Genomic DNA, 17,733 nt, shown 5'->3' on the forward strand with positions numbered 1-17,733 from the left:
AATTTCAGTACCAATTAAGGTTGAAACCTGGATCCTGATGTCTGAGGAGGGATACTAGTCCACAGAATTATGAACTCCAGGACATTTGGCTCCTTTGTAGAACCTGGTGGAACGCTTCCCCTCAACAGTGCTGAGCATTAAGGGATACCCTCTGGGAATATGAAAACAAATTCATGACATTCCCAAAGGCCCTGGAGCTTGCTGGAACGAGTGACCATTCCTCAGGGTAACCTACATATGCTGTGTTGCCTAGTCAATCAGTTGTGTCTGACTTTGTGACACCATGGGCTATAGCCCGCCAGGTTCTTCTGTCCACGGGATTCCCAGGCAAGGATACTGGAGTGGGTTGCCATTTCCTACTTCAGGGGATCTTCCCAATCCAGGGATTGAACCTGCATCTCTTGTGTCTCCTGCATTGGCAGGCAGGTTCTTCACCACTGCGCCACCTAGGAAGCCCCAGGGGGAACCTATTGGTCACACAATATGTAAGCTTCCAGATCACACATTAGGTCATATATTCCAGGTCACACATTTAGGAACTAAACAAAACACTGCTTTAGTTCCTAAGAGACCTTGAGGAGGAATTCATATTAGGTTAAAACTGGAATAAAATTATACTCTCCTATCATTATCATCCCTGCTGAGGCACATAAAGCTGAGCACCCATGAAAGCTGTCCATCCTTTCAAACAAACAGGCCACTTCTGTTTTCCACCCACCTCCACAGTGAATACAACCCCAAGATCAAAGGTAGATTAAACAATAAGACCTTTATTGCTGCACAAACCAGAGAAATAGGGGGCAATTCCAAACTGGTGACCTGGAGGCAGGAAAACCAACCACAAATATCAAGTGAAACCAACGAATTCGAAGGTCAAATTCATACTTAATCAATTGAAATAGGAAAATGTAAGGGCACATACTACTCAAGATTTCCTCCAGGGAACATTAGGGCACACCGACATCACCCTTGTGTCAGCAAATCAGAGTGACTAATGAAATACTGTACAAGGAAGAGGTGAGATGGGTTCTACCAAGAAACTGGCAGTGATGTAACTCTGATGACGGCCCTGGGGAGTTTAGAACATGGAATGTAGCTCCTGTAAGCCTCACAGACACCTGGAACTCATTGAGAATTTTAAGTCATTAGATGTTTGCAAGTATGAGGTTCAATTTCAGGCAAATGGCTCCCTTACAAAAGCTGTCTAGTGCTGTTATAATGAAAAAGGAGGGAGCACATTCTTCAGCTCTAAGATCTTTCTCAAAGTGTGGATTCAGTTCAGTTCAGTTCAGTCGCTCAGTCGTGTCTGACTCTTTGTGACCCCATGAATCACAGCACGCCAGGCCTCCCTGTCCATCACCAACTCCCAGAGTTCACCCAGACTCATGTCCATCGAGTCAGTGATGCCATCCAGCCACCTCATCCTCTGTTGTCTCCTTCTCCTGCCCCCAATCCCTCCCAGCATCAGAGTCTTTTCCAATGAGTCAACTCTTCGCATGATGTGGCCAAAGTATTGGAGTTTCAGCTTTAGCATCATTCCTTCCAAAGAAATCCCAGGGCTGATCTCCTTCAGAATGGACTGGTTGGATCTCTTTGAAGTCCAAGGGACTCTCAAGAGTCTTCTCCAACACCACAGTTCAAAAGCATCAATTCTTCGGTGCTCAGCTTTCTTCACAGTCCAACTCTCACATCCATACATGACCACTGGAAAAACCATAGCCTTGACTAGACGGACCTTTGTTGGCAAAGTAATGTCTCTGCTTTTCAATATGCTATCTAGGTTGCTCATAACTTTTCTTCCAAGGAGTAAGCGTCTTTTAACTTCATGGATGAAGTCACCATTACTTGGTGCTAAACAATGTTAGCTGTTTGGAGTAAAGGATTTCCCATATTTCCTGCATTCATGGAGCCACTCCACAGTGTGAAATTTTCGGTGGAGATTGAGGCTGGAACGTTGACTAAAGGATTTGCCACATTTACTGCATTCGTAAGGCCTTTCTCCAGTGTGAACTACCTGGTGTTGAATGAGAACAGACTTTTGCCTAAAGGATTTCCCACACTGCCCACATTCATAAGGCCTGGCTCCAGTGTGAATACTGCAGTGCTGAATAAGGCTTGTGCTTCGACTAAAGGATTTCCCACATTCACCACATTTATAAGGCCTTTCTCCAGTGTGAATTCTCTGGTGTTTAGTGAAGATGGCTCTTCTGCTAAAGGACTTCCCACACTGGCCACACTCAAAAGGCCTTGTTCTACTGTGAATACGCTGGTGTTCAACGAGGCTGTAACTCTGTCTGAAAGATTTTTCACATTCAGCACACTCATAAGGCTTTTCTCCAGTGTGACTTCTGTTGTGTCGCTCAAGTTTGGATTTGGATCCAAAAGCTTTCCCACATTCCCCACACTCATAAGGCCTTTCAGTAGTGTGAACTCGCTGGTGTCGAATGAGAGTGGCTCTTTGGCTAAAGGATTTCCCACACTGGACACAGACATAAGGCCTTGCTGTGGTGTGAATTCTCCGATGTTGAACCAAGGTGAAGCTTTGTCTAAAGAATTTCCCACATTCGCTGCATTCATAAGGCTTTTCTCCAGTGTGGGTTCTCCGGTGCCGAACAAGATTGGATTTGCACCCAAAGGTTTTCCCACATTCCTCACACTCAAAAGGCCTCTCTCCACTGTGAATTCTGCAGTGTTCAATAAGATTGGAGCACTGACTAAAGGACTTTCCACACTCACCACATTTATAAGGCCTTTCTCCAGTGTGAACTCTCTGGTGTATAATAAGAGTGGCTCGTTGCCTAAAAGATTTTCCACATTCACTGCACTCATAAGACCTTTCTCCAGTGCGGACTCTCTGGAGCTGAACAAGTGAGTACTTACAGTGCATGGCTTTCCCATATTTGCTAAACTCATAAACTCTTTTTCTAGCAGAGACTCTTAGGTGGTAAACAAGATTGTGTTTGTGGCTGGTAGCTTTCCCACATTCACGCAATTTGTAATGACTTTTTCTACCATTAAAAGTCTCCCCAAACTTGGTGATTTTGTTGGGTTTCTCACCATTGGAAGTGATCTGGTGCTGGAGGAGACCCACTGTACCTGGTAAGTCCATTCCAACCTTCCTACAGGTGAAGGGATTCCCTGACACCTGGACTATGCAGCTTTTTACAAATGCTGCCTTATCCACGTCACTTTTCTCTGTAGTGAAATGCTTCTGAAGCTGTTGTAGGTTTGCAGATGCCCCAGTAAAGTATGGTTTCTGCCCTGGTAAATCAGCAGGGTACAAAATGTCTTTCAGGATTGGGACACATTTCTCACAGGGGTGAGCATTCTCGGTGAATGGACCTACCTTTGGAGTCCTGACCTGTGACAAAGCTTCTAGAGAAACGTTTTGCTCAGAAGGTGTCTCTTTAGTCTGTGTTTCATGCAAACAAACTGAAAGAAGAGAAATATTTGTGAATTATGCTGATTATGGTAGGAGAGTATTCATCATGTTTTGTTTTTCTTTTAACTTTCTGTATAATACAACATTTAGATATCTTAAGAAACCTTCATGGCCAGAGAAACACTGGACTTAAACACTATAAATCAAATAGACCTAACAGACATATACAGAACATTTCATCAACCAGCAGCAAAATACACACTACTCAAGAATGCAGGGATAATCCCCCAGATTAGATCATAGAGCAGGCTATAAAACAAGTCTTCACCAATTTAAGGAAATTGAAATCATATCAAATCTCTTTTCTGACCAAAATATGATAAAAAACTTATGGGACCCAGCAAAAGTAGTTCTAAAAGGGAAGGTTTTAGCAGATACATACACTAAGAAAAATCTTAAAATAACCCTACCTTCACACTTCAAAGATTAAAAAAGAAGAACAAACTGAACTCAGTGTTAGCAGAAGGAGGGAAATAATAAAGATTAAAGTGGAAATAAAATAGAGACTAGAAAGACAATAGAAAAGATGAAAACTAAGAATTTTTTGAAAAGATAAAATTGACAAACCTTCTAGAGTAATAAAAAAAAAGAGAGAGGACTCAAAATTATAAACGAAAGTGGAAACATTACATTTAATACCAATGCTCAAAACAAAACAAAACACAAACACTGAAGAGGAGGGAACACATTTTATAAAGCCAGTATCACCCTTATACCAAAGCCAAAGAAGAACACTACAACACAAGAAAATCACAGGCTAGGGACCTCTCTGGTGGTCTGGTGGTTACGAATCTGTCTTGCAATGCAGGGGACGTGGGGTCATTCCCTGGTCTTGGAACTAAGATCCCACATGCCACTGGGCAACTAAGCCTGTGCATGACAATCACTGAGCCTGTGTGCCACAAATAGAGAGCCCATGTACACAACACCTGAAGCACGCATGCCCTAGAGCCTGTGCTCCATAACAAGAGAAGCCACCACAAGGAAATGCCCATCCACTACAACTACAGAGCAGCTCCAACTTGCAGGAACTAGAGGTGCAACAAGAAAGCAAGAAAGAAAGAAAAGGTGACTCATGTTGGATTACTAGAACTCGTGGCCACAAGACTGGAAAAGGTCAGTTTTCATCCCAATCCCAAAGAAAGGCAATGCCAAAGAATGCTCAAAGTACTGCACAATTGCACTTATCACACACACTAGTAAAGTAACACTCAAAATTCTCCAAGCCAGGCTTCAGCAATACATGAACCCTGAACTTCCAGATGTTCAAGTTGGTTTTAGAAAAGGCAGAGAAACCAGAGATCAAATTGCCAACATCCGCTGGATCATGGAAAAAGCAAGAGAGTTCTAGAAAAACATCTATTTCTGCTTTATTGACTATGCCAAAGCCTTTGACTGTGTGGATCACAATAAACTGTGGAAAATTCTGAAAGAGATGGGAATACCAGGCCACCTGACCTGCCTTTTGAGAAACCTATATGCAGGTCAGGAAGCAACAGTTAGAACTGGACATGGAACAACAGACTGGTTCCAAATAGGAAAAGGAGCATGCCAAGGCTGAATATTGTCACCCTGCTTATTTCACTTATATGCAGAGTACATCATGAGAAATACTGGGGTGGAAGAAGCAGAAGCTAGAATCAAGATTGCCGGGAGAAATACCAATAACCTCAGATAGGCAGATGACACCACCCTTATGGCAGAAAGTGAAGAGGAACTAAAAAGCCTCTTGATGAAAGTGAAAGAGGCAGAGTGAAAAAGTTGGCTTAAAGCTCAGCATTCAGAAAACAAAGATCATGGCATCTGGTCCCATCACTTCATGGGAAATAGATGGGGAAACTGGAAACAGTGTCAGACTTTATTTTGGGGCTCCAAAATCACTGCAGATGGTGACTGCGGCCATGAAATTAAAAGACGCTTACCTTGGAAGGGAAGTTATGACCAACCTAGATAGTATATTGAAAAGCAGAGATATTACTTTGCCAACAAAGATCTGTCTAGTCAAGGCTATAGTTTTTCCAGTGGTCATGTATGGATGTGAGAGTTGGACTGTGAAGAAAGCTGAGCACTGAAGAATTGATGCTTTTGAACTGTGGTGCTGGAGAAGACTCTTGAGAGTCCCTTGGACTGCAACAAGATCCAACCAGTCCATCCTAAAGGAGATCAGTCCTGGGTGTTCATTGGAAGGACTGATGCTGAAGCTGAAACTCCAATACTTTGGCCACCTCATGTGAAGAGTTGACTCATTGGAAAAGACCCTGATGCTGGGAGGCATTGGGGGCAGGAAGAGAAGGGGATGACAGAGGATGAAATGGATGGATGGCATCACCGACTCTTGAGTGAACTCCAGGAGTTGGTGATGGACAGGGAGTCCTGGCGTGCTGTGATTCATCAGGTCGCAAAGAGTCGGACATGACTGAGCAACAGAACTGAACTGAACTGAATGCTGTGATCCCATCCATCAGGACTCCATATATAACATCACTAAAAATTATATATCATATATACAGTTTGTCAAATATTATATGCCTATTGTTAAAATTATTGAATCAGGACTTGGGACACCAGGTGTCATGACACCTGGGATATTCATTCTGCCAGGGTGAGGTAAACAAGGTAAGATGCCTTGTTTTAGCCTGACTGCCAAATTCCTACATCCCAGATCCTCACCTGCAAGCTTGGGCAACAGACTTAGAACTACTTGGGGCAGTGCACTCAGCTCAGCACTGGCACCCACACCACATATGCCAAGAAAGTGGGGAAGTAAACAGAGCCCATAGTCTGACTATGGAAAGAGCAGAGCTGCCTCTGGGGGACAGAAAGTACGACCCAGATCAGTACACTGGGGTGAGGGCCTTACCCATCGAGGCTGTCAGTGCAAAGTTCTCTAGCATCACCTTGCAGTACAGGTGTCTCTGAACTTCATCAAGGAGCCCCCACTCCTCCTGGGAGAAGTAAATGGCCACGTCCTCAAAGGTCACACAGGCCTGCCATGAGGGGGACAGATCATTCCATGATCAATTTCTCTCCTAGGATTCCAAGTTCCTTCACCCAGACATCCATCCCCTGCTAACTCCCCTCCCAGTGTCCCCACCTTGAAGGAAGTATCAGGCCTTGGGGCCACAGGTACCATGCTCTCCTCTTATGGTATCAAGATCACGGTCTATTCACCAACTACAGGCATGTGGGCAGGGAGACACCATCTAAACTCTGAGCCTGGCGTTAGGACATCCACCCTCTTGTCAGGTAATTCCCCTTGGACTCCTGAATTGTGTCTCCCAGAGATAACCGAATGTGGGCTTTGGGTTTCTTCAGGGTGCCCAGTTGCACGGTCTGGAAGAATTCCAGAGACAAAGGGTGGGGTCAGGACCATTGAGGGCCTGGAACATCCTCTGCTCACCTTTGAAGAGTCCCGAAGCACTTCTGTCCTCATGGGAGTCTGTGGGAAGAGGGAGGTCATTACAGGCATGTAACCATGGCAGGCTCAGTAGGCTCAGGCCTCCCTCTACTTCTGTCTAGCCCCGAAGCAAGGTGACCTGAGATAACTGCATTATTTCTGAGTATAATGAGTATCTCATTATCTCTGAGACCTCAGTGCTCTTAAACTGTGATCTTGGATAAACAGTCAACCTCCCTGTACCTCGGTGTTTTCATCCCCTTTGCAGTCTGTTCAAAAAGCAACTTCTGGAAAACTTGAAAAGCCTAACTCACACCTCTTGTATTCACATCCCTCCATGGCTTCCAGCGTCCTGAGAGAAAAACTCCTCCCCTTCCCATTCCTAACGGGAAAGATTCTCCGCGAATTCACATAAACCTGTCCCTCCGCCTGTCACCCTCTCCCACGCGTCATCACACTGTCTGTAAAACACAGAGCCCCACCCACGACCGCCTCACCATCCTGGACTCGGGGGTCCGGGCTGAGGGCACGCGAGTAGGCGCTCCGCACTCAGGGCTTTAGTGTCTGGTGGGGTGAGGACGGTGAGGGCCCGGAGGTCGAGCGTTTACCTGAGGCGGGTCCCTCAGCGCGGCGGCCGCCATCGGAGTCTGAAAGCAGCGGGGTTTTAAGTGACAGGCGACAGAGACGGAACTTGTGTACAATTATCATCTACCGCCGCAGCCCTGCAGACTCGTCGCTGGGCTGGGGGACAACCTCTCCCCTAGAGGCTCCTCGCTCTGTTCATCCCCCAGGCTCCGTCCACGCTCCAAAAGGTCTCCGAGGGCAGCTGTACACTGAGCAATCACCGTACTGCCGCCACAGAGGCGCCGGAAGTCCCGCCCAGATCCTCGGGTCGCGGAAACGCGCTGATTCCGAGCGTTCATTGGCTACATGCCTTGGGCCCGACATCCGGCATTGTGGGTAACGTAGTTCCCACGGCGCCACCAGCCACGGAAGCTGGCGCCCACCCCGAGACCGCGGAGTCCCGGAGGGGTGGCGGTCTCCCTGTGGGCCTGAACGGAGGCTCTCCCGGGAACTGTCCGGGTGAGGGGCTGGCGACGCTTCGACCTCACATCTGGACCCCCTACGCGGAGCCGGGTGGTCTGAGCTACGTGGGAGGTCTCCCCGGGAGCGGGGATTGAGGGGAGACCCCATCTGCATCTTTTGTGAAGCGTCCTGAGTCTCTCCCCGGAGTGGGAGCCGTTCCCACCCTTCGACCCCTGACGGCAAAACAGGCTCGTAATCTGACAGAATCAGGGTTGGCGGCGGGTTTGGCTGCGCCACCTGGGGGCTATCCTGGAAAGGATCGGGATTTGGCTTCATAGGCGAAAAGTTGAGACTGCCAGGGGCTTCGGGGGGCGGGGGTAGACTCGGTCCTCGGAAAGCCGCGTGGACTGGTCGCCGGCGGCCGGGGTCTGGGCTTGACCTCTGAGAGGGGCGGGGAGGGGTGCGGACCTTCGTCACAGGAGAGCCCGTGCCTGAAGCCCAGAGGGGCCGGGGGAAACCTTCTGGGGGCTCCAGGCTGAACCTTCCCAGGAAGAGCGTGAAGAACCGAGGAGCCTCTGCGGTGTCTGGAGGCCCTCGGGGCGTCCCAGCCGCTCTGCGCTCTCTCACTCGGAACGCCTCCAAGGCAGCTAGCGGGGCTCCGCGGGCGCCCCCTGGCAGCTGCTCCTGGAAGTCGGAATTCAGCCCTTGGGTGAAAAGGAACGCAGACTCCGGCCAGGGAGGAAAGTGCCCATTCCCCCCGGGGGTCTCGTTGGGCTCCTGCGCCCCGCTGCTCTCTGCCTTAGTTACTGTCAGCCCACGGGGAGTGGGCACCATGGGGTCTGAAGTTCCAGCCTGTCTCTCCTCCCGCCGCCACTGTGTCTAGGCGACGGTGCCCTCTTCAGGATGCAACCTCAGATCACAAGTGGCTTCCCTACCTTCAAGTGCGTCTGTTTCCGGAGAAAAGAACTAACTAGATTCCCTTGGAACGATAGCAGGGACAGCCTGGGCCAGAACCTACCCCCGGCGTAGAGCGCTGGGAGGGCCCTAGACCAGCCTGCGCCTGGGCCCGGGGCCTTCTGAGGGAGGCCAGCCGTGGACGGGGTGGGCGGCCCGTGGTCCTCCTCATCTCCCTCACCTGCACATTTTCCCAAAGTCGGGGTGTCTGGAAAAGCAATACGGTTCAATAGAGGATTCTGTTAAAGTATAATTCCTCCCGTTATTTAACGAGAAAATAAAGTACCTGAAGAGAATTCAGGAAGTAGGGAAACCCTTGTGGGGCAGTAGGACACCGTCAAAACCTAAATGCAGGGAGCCAGGGCTGCTCTCATTTCCTCCTGACCCCTCCACCTGCTTCAGCAGTGTTGTGTGACTTAGGGTGCTGTGCTTAGTCGCTCAGTCGTGTCCGACTCTTTGCGACCCCATGAAGTGTAGCCCACCAGGCTCCTCTGTCCGTGGGCTTCTCCAGGCAAGAATACTGGAGTGGGTTGCCATGCCTTCCTCAAGGAAATCTTCCCAAAGCCAGGGGTCGAACCTAGGTCTCCTGCATTGCCGACGGATTCTTTACTGTCCATATATATATATATGCCACCCTGTTACTCCTTAGTGAAGCCTCTCTGGGGTCTCCACCGACCACACCTAAGGTGTTCAGGGAGGTGTCCCCACTCTGGTGGGTCTAATATTGCCAGATCATCCTCCAGTCAGTTCTCAGCCCTAAAAGCAATAATTTCTGCCTCCTTTTGAAGTCTCACCCTGACCAGGCACAGTTTAGTTTTATTCCAGACACCCTGGTGGCCCCATGCAGATTTCTGAGACATCTTCCTTACTGGCATCCCATTTTCTGTCAGGCCCATACAGGAATGCAACCATCCTCTGCCCTGAGCTCTGACTACTTGGAAATTCAGAGTATAACATGAAACTTGCAAACAATTTAAAGCCTGGAAGAAATGTGGTTTGAAGTAGAAGCGCCTTCAAAGAGACTTACTGGAGTTAAGGACATTGTTTTCTGAGCTGAAAGCAGGGCAGAAAATCCCAAAATGACAGGCTCAAGTCACATTATATACTACCTCTGTTCCTAATGGGATGTACCCATATCCTGTTGGAGATCGATTTTGCTGTATGCAATATGCAGTTTATTCCAGGAAGAAAGATGGCTCTCCCTGACTTTGGGGAGTGGAAGGGAGATTGTGAAAGAAGGAATTTAACCTGATTGGGATGGGCAGTGGGGGAAGAGGAGCCAGGGAGCCTCAGGAAATAGATAACACTTTGAGGAGGTAGTGGACAGAAGAGAGTTTTCCTGTTAGGAAAGTATATATCAGTCCACGTTTGTACACTGATGAGAGGTCAGAAGAGAGGGGGAAATAGGGAGGAAACGGATCATGAAAAACAGGATTGAATTACTTAATATGTTAACGTCACTGTTCACTAGGGAAATTCCAATTAAAACTTTGCGATACCAGTCTACACCTACCAGGGAAAGAGGGGAAATAAGTATTGATGAGGCTGTGGAGAAATTGGAAAAACTGCCCATTGCTGATGGGAATATAAAATGATGCAATGTGAAAACGAGTTTAATAATATGAAAACCAGTTCCGCAGCTCCCCATAAACAACACAGAAATGCCACTGGGTTCAGCAATTCCACTCCTAGGTATACACCCGAAGAATTGAAAGCAGAGACTCAAACACATCTGTGGGCAGCAATGTTCATAGCAGCGTTATTCGAGATAGGGAAAAGGCAGAAACAGCTTAAATGTACATTAACATATGAATGGCGTTTAAAAATGTGGTTCATTCATACTGTGTAGTATTATCCAGTTATAAAAAGGAATGAAGTTCTGATACATGCCACAACATGATGAACCTTCAAAATGTAATACATGATTAAAACCAGACATAAAAAGATAGTATACAAATTTACTTATAAGAAATAACTAGAATAGCCAAATTGTACAGACTGAAAGTAGACTAGAGGTTTCCAGGGGTTGGCCACAGAGGGGAATGAGTATTAACATATTTTACATTTTGTTTGATTTTTTTAAATTTAGTGGTAGTAGATACCAAACATTGTAGATGTATTTAGTGCCACTGAATTATATATTTGAAAATTAAAGTGGCAAATTGCTTGTCATATATAATTTACCACTGTATATACACACACACCAAAAAACTGCTAAGTGAGATTTTTTGTCCAAATTCCTAAGTTCAATTTTACTGTTACACTATATCAAATTTCATGAACTTTTTGTTTTTTGATGAAGTTAGAACAGCTAGATTGATTGTATAAATATTCACCCACAGTATTAGGCCTTTTATTGGAATATGAATTTTAGGACCTAGTTGTTCTTATCAACATAGAATTTGCTTTCATATCAAGAATCTGAAAAATATTAGTCAACCAAATATTAATAGTTAAGGGGAAATAATTTGAAATCCTATAGAGAATAGAGTCAAGTGGTCACAGTCAAATTAGCAAGAAGGGTTTTCCTTGCCTAGAAGATGAAGCAAATATATTACAAGTGATATGAGTATCGCTGCAAATAAGCACAAAGGGGCTGATTGTTGGGAAACATAAAGACAAAAATATAGAGGTATCTACCAGCCACTGGCCCAGAATAGCAAATAGACTCATCCAAATGGACAGAAGAGAAGACTGAGTAAATGATGAAAAAGGAGTTCACAAGGACAAAGATGGTAGATGTGGCAGAAGCTCTGGAAGTTGCTGTGAATGTGTTGGACTCACTGCTTGTGATTGTGAAGGAAAACAACCATGGAGCCACTAGCCTAGACCATGAGACCTGAACATGTAAAGTCTATTGTGAAGAATACGGCCAGGAATATAAACCTTCTAATTCTTTCTGGATTCAGTGTAGAATGGAAACAAGACCCATATATATACTGTCTATGAGAGAAAAATCAGATCTAGGGATGCATACAGACTGAAAGTGATGGGATGGAAAAAAGTGTTCCACACAAATGGAAATTAAAAGAAAGCTGGAGTAGCAATGTTCACATCAGACAAAACAGACGTTAAAGACTGAAATAGAGATAAAAGAAGGCACTACATAATGATAAGGGATCAATTCAAGAATATATAACAATTGTAAATATAGATGCACCCAACATTGGAGGACCTCAATATATAAGGTGAACGCTAACAGCTATTAAGGGAGAAATTGACATTAACACAATAATAATGGGGGTTGTTTATCACTTCACTTTCATCAGTGGGCAGATCATCCAGTCAAAAAATAAGAATAATAAATGTTTTTCTTGAGTCACTGCTGTCAGAGTCATTTCCAGTTCTGGGAATCACAGTCCACCTTACCTCCCTAGGATGCCCTCCAACACCCTGTTATCTCTCGACCTGCTGTGGGGGCAGCTCAGATTCTAATCTGGTCCTACTCCTGTGTGTTCTTGCCTCCAATGACCACAGCTATCAGAGCTACTGTGTTTTCTTTTGTGGGAGCTCTTAATGTCCTTTTATATATGTCATAGATACAAAGTCTGCCTAATTGATCGTGTGGATTTAATCCGCAGCTTGTACAGCTTGTCAGAAGGTTTTGAATCTTCTTCCGTAGCCACACTGCCCCTGGGTTTCAATTGTGGTTTTATTTTCACCTCTGCATGTGGGTTATCCCCTGGGGTTTAGCTTCGGAGGCTGCCCTGAAGGGCTTGGGTTTGCCCCTGTGAGGGCCAAGTGTGGAAGTGGTGCAGCTGCTAGGGTTGCAGTGTTTCTGGCAGCACCAGGTACTCAGGAAGGTTGGCAGCTAGGGCAGCAGGAAATACAGTGTTCTAGATGGATATGTCAACCAATATTGGCCAATATGCTCCAGTATTCGTGCCTGTAGAACCCCCCTCTCTGACAGAGAAGCCTGGCAGGCCAGTCTACGGGGTCACAAAGAGTTGCACACTCTTGTTAGGTAGGTAGAATAGGGAAAAGGAGTCCAAAATGGTGGTGGCTAAAAGACAAGGAAGGGAAAAGCCCGCGAAAATAGAACAAAGGAAGGTCCGAGGACTGGAGTGAGGACCTCAGGTAAAACAAACAACACTCCTGGCTGGCCCAATTTACATAGGACAGGCCCAGGGAGAGAAAAACGTATAAAAAGAGGAGCCAAAGCTAGCTCTCTCTCTCCCGCGCGCTGGGGCACTCTTCTCTTCTCGTCTTTGGATCCACGTGCCCTCACGCCTCAGAGATGGATTTTCCTGCTATCGTCTAAATAAAATAGAACTGTAACACTGAGCTGTAACACTGATTTGTCTAAGAGCTATAACATGGTCCTTTCAAGACCTGAGAGCTATATCATGGTCTATCCAAGACCTGAGAGCTGTGACACGCTGAGGGGGCTTTAATGTCCGTCACTCCAAATCTTTGTCGTGATGAGACAAAGAACCGAGGAACATACACTCGCGTGACACTACTGAAGTGCATAAATACAAGGCTTTTTTTTTTTTTTTCCTGCCTGTGGCAGCTCTGCCCCAGTGAGAGTTGAGCATGAAGGTGGTGGCAGTGCTTGGCTTGTGGGGACTCTGGTGGCGCCAAGTGTTCAGGGACACGGACTGCCTCCGTGGCAGGAGTTATGGCCCTATCAGAGTCTTTTTTCAAGCCTCTTGTAGCTGGCGATCAGAAGGCCTCTTTGGCCAATCTTTCTCTATAACTCTGCCCATTCAGGCACTTAGAGGGCTTCCTTGCCTGGGGTCCTTCTCTGTTGTTGGGTGCGTCAGGCACATAGAGGGGATGCCCTGACTGGGGTCCTACTCTGTAAATCGGTGCGTTAGGCACTTAAAGGGGCACCCTGGGTGGGGTCCTACTCTGTAGTTCAGTGCATCAGACGTTTGATGGGACAGCCTCTCCATTGTTCAGCTGCTGATGCTGGTGTGTGGAGAGAGGCTATGGTGATGGCTCCACCCCCTACGCATGACTCAGCAGTATCGCCTTGTTTCCAGGCAGCCCACCAAGCATTTCCCACCACGATCTCTTCCCTCACATCCCCTCGACCTGTCTTTCCACAGTCAGCAGCAGCCCTCACTCTGGGATTGCTCCACGATCCCTAAACTTCAGCTCCCAATCTCTGTCCCTTCCAGGAGACCCGCGTTCCTGCCCGGTGTATGTATGGCTGTGGCAAGGACTGTCTGATTCTCATTCCATTTAGGTGCTCACCTAAACCTTAAATTTAGGTGTTTCACTCTCAACCTTAAATGTTTCTCCTCTGACTCAGACAATTGCCCCGCTGTGGGGATCAGACCCCTGCCTCAGTTCCCCACCTGCCAAGGGCAGGTCAAGTCCTACTAACACCTCTGTTTCCCTGCCTAGTACTTTTGTCCTACCAAGTTTTGCATGGTTCTGTATAGTCTTTTCCACTGGTCAAGTACTCTTGTCTGCTCTCAGCTGGTGTTCTGCCTGCACATCTGTGTCTGAAGGTGTATTTCTCATGTATCCACGGAGAGAGATGTACTCCATGTCCACCTACTCCTCTGCCATCTTTTTCTCCCTTCTTCATGAACTTTTCTGTTTATGAAGCTAGCACAGCTAGTTTTGAGTGTATAAATATTCACCAACAATATTAGACCTCTTACACACATAAACATTTAGGACCTAACTGGTTCCATCTGCATAAAATATACTCTTTTATAAATAATCCGAAAATTGTTGCAATAATAACAGACATACCAATAAATACATTAAATGTAAGTGGATTTAGTGTTCCAACCAAAACACGTAGACTAGTTGAATGGATACAGAAACAAGACCCATATATATGCTGTCTATGAGACACACATTAGATCTAAGGATGTACACATAGGCTGAAAGTGATGGGATGGAAAAAAGTATTCCACACAAATGAAAACTAAAAAAAAAGCTGGAGTAGCAATATTGATATCAGACAAAATAGAATTTAAATTAAAGACTGGTATAGAGACCAAGGAGGGCACTACATAATTACTAAGGGATCAATTTAAGAATATATAACAATTGTAAATATAGATACACCAATATAGGAGGACCTCAATATACAAGGTGAATACTAACAGCCATAAAGGGAGAACTTGACATTAATGCAGTAATAATGGGGGTTGTTTATCACCCCACTTTCATCAATGGGCAGATCATCCAGACAGAAAATCAATAAGGAAACATATACTTTTAATGACACATTAGACCAGGTGTACTTCATCGATATTTATTGAGCATTTTATCCAAAAGCAACAAATCACACCTTCTCATATGCACGTGGAACATTTTCTAGTATGGACCACATGCTGGAACACAAATTGATACTGAGTAATTTTAAAAACATTGAAAACATATCGAGCATAATTTCCAATTCTAGTGCTAGAAGCTTCAAAATAAAATTCAGGGAAAAAACTGGGAAGCGCAGTCTGAAAAATTTTAGTATACTAAATATAAACAGACGAGGGAAAGAAATTGAATTTTCTGTAGAGAATAGAGTCAACTGGTTACAGCCAAATTAGCAAAAAGTGTTTTCCTTGCCTAGAAGATGAAGTAAATATATTATGAGTCACACGAGTATCACTGCAAATAAGCACAAAGGGGCTGACTGTTGGGAAACACATAGACAAAAATATAGAGATGTCTACCAGCCACTGGCCCGGAATAGAAACTAGACTCATCCAAATGGACAAAAGAGCAGACAGTGAGTACAATGAGCAAAAGGAGCTCGCAAGGATCAAGATGGTAGATGTGGCTCTCGCCTCAGCACAAGCTCTGGAAGAATGGCTGTTGCCGTGAATGTGCTGGACTCGCTGCTTGTGCCTGAGCAGGAAAACCACCATGGAGCCACTAGTCCAGACTAGAAGACTCAAACATATAAAGTCTATTGTGAAGAATATGGCCGGATATACAAACCTGACATTTCTGTTTGGACTCAATGTGGAACAGTATCCATAGTTCACCTTTACACTAAGGTTTTCATTGTGAGTTGGACTAGTCACAAGGAAAGGAATACAGACATTTATTAAAAGATTCAGGATCCAGCAAAGGAAGCAGCAGAATGCAATACACTTTGGTGATCTCTTACTGAGCGCCAGCCGCCTAGAGAAATGGGAACAAAGCCTAATGGCTTGGAAGCCACTGAGGAGGCAGGTCATGTTAAGGCAAATCCCTCTGGCCACTCTTTGAAAATAGAAGAGAAATTTACATCCAGCCTCGTTCAGGAAATTCCTGGATCCAAAAGTTGCCATTGTATGAGGGATCCCTCTGGACAAAAGCACCAGGGAGTTGGCTAAGACGAGTTGATTGAGAATCAAGTCTGTGGGTCTCACCTTGCATCCACTGAGCAGAATGAAGTTATAAAGACAAAGGAGGAATGAGTTCCCAAGGAACCCCACTCCCGTCTGAATGACTAACACAATTCCCATTTCCCACTTTGAATAAGCCATCATATTGGTATCTATGGGACACTTATTTTAGTTGGAACCTGAGAAATGAGTAGCTCAACAACAACAAAAAAACACAAATCTATTCCCACCACCACCATGCCCAGTATTCTCCAATGCTAAGGCTGATACATCCTTTCCCAGTTTAGATGAGCATCAAATATCTGTTTATGGGTGGAGATTTTACTCCTGAAGATCCTGGTTCTACTTGGTAATGTGTAATGTCTATTTCTAGGATATGGGTGAATACATTAGGCCCTGAATGAGCAACGGAGTTTTGTACATGTTTGAGTGAAAAGGTTCTCTACCCCTCTTATCTACAGTTATGACCCGGATGCATTGAAAAACTGGGTACAAAACTGTGTGTAGAGTGTACTTGAGTATTCCCAAGTGTATGGAGTAATGACTATACAGACAAGGAACATGTATTTGTATAGAGTAGGGGAGAATTTAAAGCTAGACCTTTTTTTCTCATTCACCAGAAGTTTGTTTTTTTAAATTTTTTTATTTTTGGCTGCACTGGGTCTTAATTGTGGCCCAGGGGTTTCTCATTGTAGTGTCTTCTCTTCTTGAGGAGAACAGGTTTAGGTTGTGGGATTCAGTAGTTGTATGGGCTTAGTTACTCCACAGCATTGGGATCTTCCTGGACCAGAGATTGTACCTGTGTCCCCGACATTGGCAGGTGGATCATAACCACTGGACCACCAGGCAAATCCTAAAGCTAGACGTTGACGGAAAAAAAAAATTGGTTAGAATGTTTTGTTTGTACAAGTGTGCATATTTCACATAGTTATAAAACAATATTAAAGCAAAGTGCTGCTGCGTCGCTTCAGTCGTGTCCGATTCTGTGCGACCCCATAGACGGCAGCCCACCAGGCTTCTCCGTCCCTGGGATTCTCCAGGCAAGAACACTGGAGTGGGTTGCCATTTCCTTCTCCAGTGCAGGAAAGTGAAAAGTGAAAGTGAAGTCGCTCAGTCATGTCCGACTCTAGCGACCCCATGGATTGCAGCCCACCAGGCTCCTCCATCCATGGGATTTTCTAGGCAAAAGTACTGGAGTGGGGTGCCATTGCCTTCTCCGATTAAAGCAAAGTAGATGTTTTAAAGACACTAAGTTTACAAATTTAAAAAAATGAATTGTGGTCTCTATGTGTAAGGGTAACACCTCAAGTGACTTGAAAATAAAAGTTTGACTGTATATCCTTAAGGAGATAGTATGAAGGTAAAACTACTTGCAAATAAACATTACATATTACCTCTATACTTCACTATAATGTAGTGGCAGAATATCTCGGAATCAAATACTTAGTATCAATGGGAACAAGTATTTATGGGAGATAAAATCTTTGCCAACAAAGGTCCCTATAGTCAAAGCTATGGTTTTTCCCATAGTCATGTATGGATGTGAAAGTTGGACCATAAAGAAGGCTGAGCACTGAAGAATTGGTGCTTTTAAACTGTGGTGTTGGAGAAGA

The 17,733-nt window shown here is 45.4% G+C and overlaps 1 protein-coding gene across 1 annotated transcript; it reads right to left on the minus strand.

Moving 5' to 3' along the window:
* Positions 1–750: 750 nt before the first annotated feature.
* On the minus strand, positions 751–7,706 carry ZNF416 (zinc finger protein 416). The gene is made up of 4 exons (XM_002695492.7): positions 7,448–7,706; positions 6,843–6,881; positions 6,303–6,429; positions 751–3,432 (listed from the first exon to the last, which is right to left on the minus strand). The coding sequence occupies exons 1-4, from the start codon at positions 7,478–7,480 to the stop codon at positions 1,862–1,864; spliced, it is 1,770 nt and encodes a 589-aa protein (XP_002695538.3). The 5' UTR covers positions 7,481–7,706; the 3' UTR covers positions 751–1,861.
* Between the last annotated feature and the right edge of the window lie 10,027 nt (positions 7,707–17,733).

Source organism: Bos taurus, chromosome 18, assembly GCF_002263795.3.
Source record: "Bos taurus isolate L1 Dominette 01449 registration number 42190680 breed Hereford chromosome 18, ARS-UCD2.0, whole genome shotgun sequence".
Classification (NCBI taxonomy): domain Eukaryota; kingdom Metazoa; phylum Chordata; class Mammalia; order Artiodactyla; family Bovidae; genus Bos; species Bos taurus.

What these genes read in the sequence shown, in the direction of transcription:
- ZNF416 (XM_002695492.7), bottom strand. Translation starts at nt 7,480, where the DNA reads ATGGCGGCCGCCGCGCTGAGGGACCCGCCTCAG. An exon ending in TGCTTCGGGACTCTTCAAAG is followed by an intron (nt 6,430 to 6,842) that starts GTGAGCAGAGGA and finishes CCCTCATGGCAG; the next exon opens with GCCTGTGTGACCTTTGAGGA. An exon ending in TGCACTGACAGCCTCGATGG is followed by an intron (nt 3,433 to 6,302) that starts GTAAGGCCCTCA and finishes CTCTTCTTTCAG; the next exon opens with TTTGTTTGCATGAAACACAG.